This window comes from Micrasema longulum, unplaced genomic scaffold (assembly GCF_059751315.1).
Source record: "Micrasema longulum isolate JH-2025_06_02 unplaced genomic scaffold, ASM5975131v1 h1tg000961l, whole genome shotgun sequence".
NCBI lineage: Eukaryota > Metazoa > Arthropoda > Insecta > Trichoptera > Brachycentridae > Micrasema > Micrasema longulum.
The window spans coordinates 18,941-23,350 of NW_028278152.1; the positions used below are offsets into that span (position 1 = coordinate 18,941).

At 45.2% G+C, this 4,410-nt stretch overlaps 1 protein-coding gene across 1 annotated transcript; it reads left to right on the forward strand.

Moving 5' to 3' along the window:
• The first annotated feature begins 408 nt into the window (after window positions 1–408).
• On the forward strand, window positions 409–1,917 carry LOC148277887 (uncharacterized). The gene has a single exon (XM_088232250.1). The coding sequence runs from the start codon at window positions 409–411 to the stop codon at window positions 1,915–1,917; it is 1,509 nt and encodes a 502-aa protein (XP_088088376.1).
• Window positions 1,918–4,410: the final 2,493 nt, after the last annotated feature.

Below are 4,410 nucleotides of genomic sequence, written 5' to 3' on the forward strand. Positions count from 1 at the left end.
TTACGCGCACCGTGTACTGGACGGACTCCAGCACAGTCCTATGTTGGATCCGGACTGACCCCCTGAAGTACTCCACCTTTGTGGCCAACCGCCTCGGAGAAATCGACGAACTGACGAACCTGACGGAGTGGAAATGGGTCCCAACGAAAGACAACCCCGCTGACCTGGGGACCCGAGACAAGGACCCTCCCGACCTAGGGCCCGGAGGATTGTGGTTCAACGGCCCACGATTCCTACGCAGCCCGGAGGCCCAATGGCCTAAGGAGAAAGCCTTTATCAAGCCGTCCGGGGGACCAGTTAGAGGCAAAACCGACGCGCCACTTCGTCGGTCATGCGAATAGGGAAGAGGCCCTTCCCCGGCCGGAGCGTTTTTCCTCCTGGATAAAACTCATCCGGACCACAGCATGGATGCAGCGATTCATCGCACGATGCCGCCGCACGGTCCCCGCAGCACAACCGGGCGGGGACCGCGAGTTGCGCGCCACCGAGACATTAGCAGCCGAAGTAAGCTGGATCAGACGATCACAAGAAACCGCCTTTCGAGAGGAGCTCGAGATGCTTAAAACAAAGAAACCCATCCCACCGGGAAGTCGCCTGCACGCGACTTGCCCTTTCCTAGACGGCGAAGGCATCATCCGAATGGGAACCCGACTGCAGGCCGCAGAGGGCGTCGCGACAGGAAGCGTCGCGCCGCCCGTTTTAGATGGCGATTGCCAATATGTGCGCCTCCTCATCTCACACTACCACACGACGGGTGGACACCCGGGCGTGGAGAGAACCCTAGCGGATATCAGAGCTCGGTTCTTCATATTGAAGCTCAGAAATAGGACGAAGAAGATAGCGCGTGAATGCCCCGCGTGCCAAGCGGCACGTAGTAAACCACGCGCGCCACTCATGGGTCAACTGCCTGAAGCCAGGCTAGCGTACCGCATGCCTCCGTTCACTCACTGTGGCCTAGACTTCTTTGGGCCTATGACAGTGACCATAGGCCGCCGGCGAGAGAAAAGATACGGCGCCCTATTCACGTGCCTAACGACGCGAGCAATACACATCGAGCTCGCTTCATCCCTAGAGAGTGATGCGGCTATCATGGCAATCAGAAGGATGGCCGCCCGAAGAGGCTGTCCCAAGGTGATGTACTCAGATAACGCCACTAACTTCCACGGGGCCGACAGGGAGCTCCGTGAAGCCGTGGCCGAACTTCTGACAAACCCCAAGCTGCTCACTGAAATAACGAATCGCCAAATGGAATGGAGGCTCATACCTGCTTCATCACCCCACATGGGAGGAGCCTGGGAAAGGCTCATAAGGTCGGTGAAGAGAGCTCTACAAGCGACGCTAAAGGAGCAGACGCCTCGCGAGGAAACGCTCAAGACCGTACTAGCGGAAGCGGAGTATTCGGTCAATAATCACCCCCTGACCCACATTTCAACACAGGCAGACGACGACGAACCGCTCACCCCAAACCATTTTTTACTTGGAGCCGCCAACACACAGCCGACGTTAGTATATTTCGACAAGACGGAAGAAGGAGCCTGTCTCCGCAAACAGTGGCGTATCTCGCAGCAGATCGCCGATATGTTCTGGCGTCGCTGGCTGACAGAGTATCTACCCACGCTAGCGCAACGCAAGAAATGGCGTGATCCAGCGCCACCCCTTCAGGTGGGAGACCTGGCGATTATCATCGACCCCAACTTGCCGCGGAACCGATGGCCCCGAGGAAGGATAACGCGGGCTGACCCTGCCCGGGACGGGCAAGTTCGTGTGGTGGACGTCAAGACAACAAGCGGGACTTACACCAGACCAGCTGTGAAGGTAGCAGTTATTCTACCTAACGAGGGACCGCGCGGCCGGGATGTCCACAGTGCAGGCGAGCTGCACGGGAGGAGTGTTCCGGACGCGCATGAATGCCCATAGGAACGGCCACGTTGGCCGTATTATTTGTATAAATTAAATAAAATAAAATAAAAAATAAAATGTTGCTATCAATAAATATAGGGCCCGGCATAGCTGTAAGTCGAGTGCTGAACCCTTAATAAAGACGCAGTTGTCACTTGCGGGTTCGGCCTCGACCTATGCCGGGAAAATATATAGAAATTTATATACTGTCGATATTTGTTTTACTATGTATTATTGTAATATTTACATGCTTGTTTGGTTACACGTGCTTCGCTCGTCGTGGCTAGTAGCGAAATGGCCCGCGCGCGCATAACGCGCCCGTATTTACGCCGCTCGTGGCTACTGCAGGGCCGGCAGTGGTGGGGATAGCCCACCCGCGCCGCCTCGAGCCAATCTGCGCGGCGCTACGGGGCAACTCGTCTAGCGCGGCGAGCGACGCTTTATAAGCCGTGTAACTCTAATGAATAAATCAGTTCTCTGCTGTCCTCCGACACGAGTGTTTTATTTCTGTGCTGTGCTCCCGAGTCCGCCGCCGCCTCCCGCTCAGTCTTCGCTCCTTGCTGTGGCCGCCGCCTTGATCGCTCCGACTGCGCTCGCCTCTTTTTACCACTTGGACCGGGTAGAAAGTCCTTTTCAGGACTACTGAGGTTGACCTAGCTTTCGGTACTTTCATCGCCGCGTGCCGGGTTCCCAGGCCTCCCGTTTACGCCGGGTGGGCCGATTGCGAGAAACCAGGAAGACGAAGCCGCGCCGACCCCCCACGATATTGAGGGCTGTCGGATACACTCTGTTCTAAAAAACTTGTATTTCCGAGAACTGATTTTTGCTGGCGGGTGCTATTTTTGATTTTACATGCTTAAATTGGTAGCTCCGTGAAAGTTTGGAGTCAATAAATAGTCCCAAGTATTTAGTTACATTGGTCTTTTCAATATAGCCAGTTGCGAGAGAAATATTGATATTTAAGTCATGTTTGTTCCCAAAAATCATATAACATGTTTTTTTAACATTCAAACTTAATTTATTTAATCTCATCCAGTCAGCTAAACTATGTTGTGTATTTATTTTATATTTTATTTTATTCAGAAAACATACAGTCATACATAATAAGTATTAAAACATAGATTTTCAAACATAAAAAAATCAATTAAATTTTCATTAATTAATTTATTTTATTTTATTTTATTTGGGAAATCAACAGTTCTACATACATATTTTTAGTAAACAAACAGATATAGTGTATAAACTCAGAACTAATAACAGATTTCCATATAGTATACAAAGTTGGTAAAGAAAATATATTACATATCAAATAAATACATACAATTTATACATACAAAAATGTTATTTTCATGTACTCAATAATCAAAGATTTTTTAATATTTATTTTAAGAACATTAAGTTACTTTTTATTATATAAATAAAACACGAGTGATACTTTAATCCACAAATTTGGAATATCCAGTGACCGGTTTCATCGCTTTCGCGACATCTTCGAGACTGGTATATTTATTAAAAAGTTAAATGTATTTATACATTACAAAACCACACTCACGAAGGATGGGACACCAACAATAAAATAAAATACTTAAACTCATTAAAATAACATTATATCCATTCATTTGTTAACCTATAGAAAATTTGTCGATAATGATCCTTAAGATAAAAATAACTTTATTTAATTTACTTACATATAACTTTGAATTATGTATCCTTACCTCTGTTCTGTATAAATACATTTAACTTTTTAATAAATATACCAGTCTCGAAGATGTCGCGAAAGCGATGAAACCGGTCACTGGATATTCCAAATTTGTGGATTAAAGTATCACTCGTGTTTTATTTATATAATAAATTACAATGAACTTCCATCAAGAATTTTCACTTACAAACTTAAATGTTTTACATTAAGTTACTGTAAATTGGGCGGGATAAGGACAAAAATGCTTGAAAAGAGGATAAGGAGGGGAGCGGAGATGTACATATTTATTATTATAATGTCTACTAAGTTACATAATACATTTAAAGTGTAAATTTTAAATCTGACAGAGTGATGTTTGTGTAATCTATATTTTTAAATTTACATTGAAAAAGTCCTACGAAAAATAGCATTTTGAACATACGATGTTTTACTTATTGGTACATGAAACAGGTGGTACCGTCTACAAATCCTGGCTGGCACATGTATTGTTATTAAACCAAGCAGCTCTGTACAGTCAACCATTCCTGTCATAATTTTGTAAAGCAGTAGTTGGTCCGCACACACTCCTAATGTTTACACCTTTAAAAGATGTTAACATTAAATGTGACAAATATTAAATTAATAAAAAACTTAAGTAAGAAAATATTAATTCAACAATGAATATAAGCGTTTTCCATTGAGGTTATTATTGGTAACAAATGAAAATACCGAATGCACACTCCGAGCCATCAATGTACACATATGTGAACTCATACAAATACACACATGTATACGCACATCTACATGCATGTATAAAAACAAACATTACACGC

What these genes read in the sequence shown, in the direction of transcription:
- LOC148277887 (XM_088232250.1), top strand. Translation starts at nt 409, where the DNA reads ATGCAGCGATTCATCGCACGATGCCGCCGCACGGTCCCCGCAGCACAA.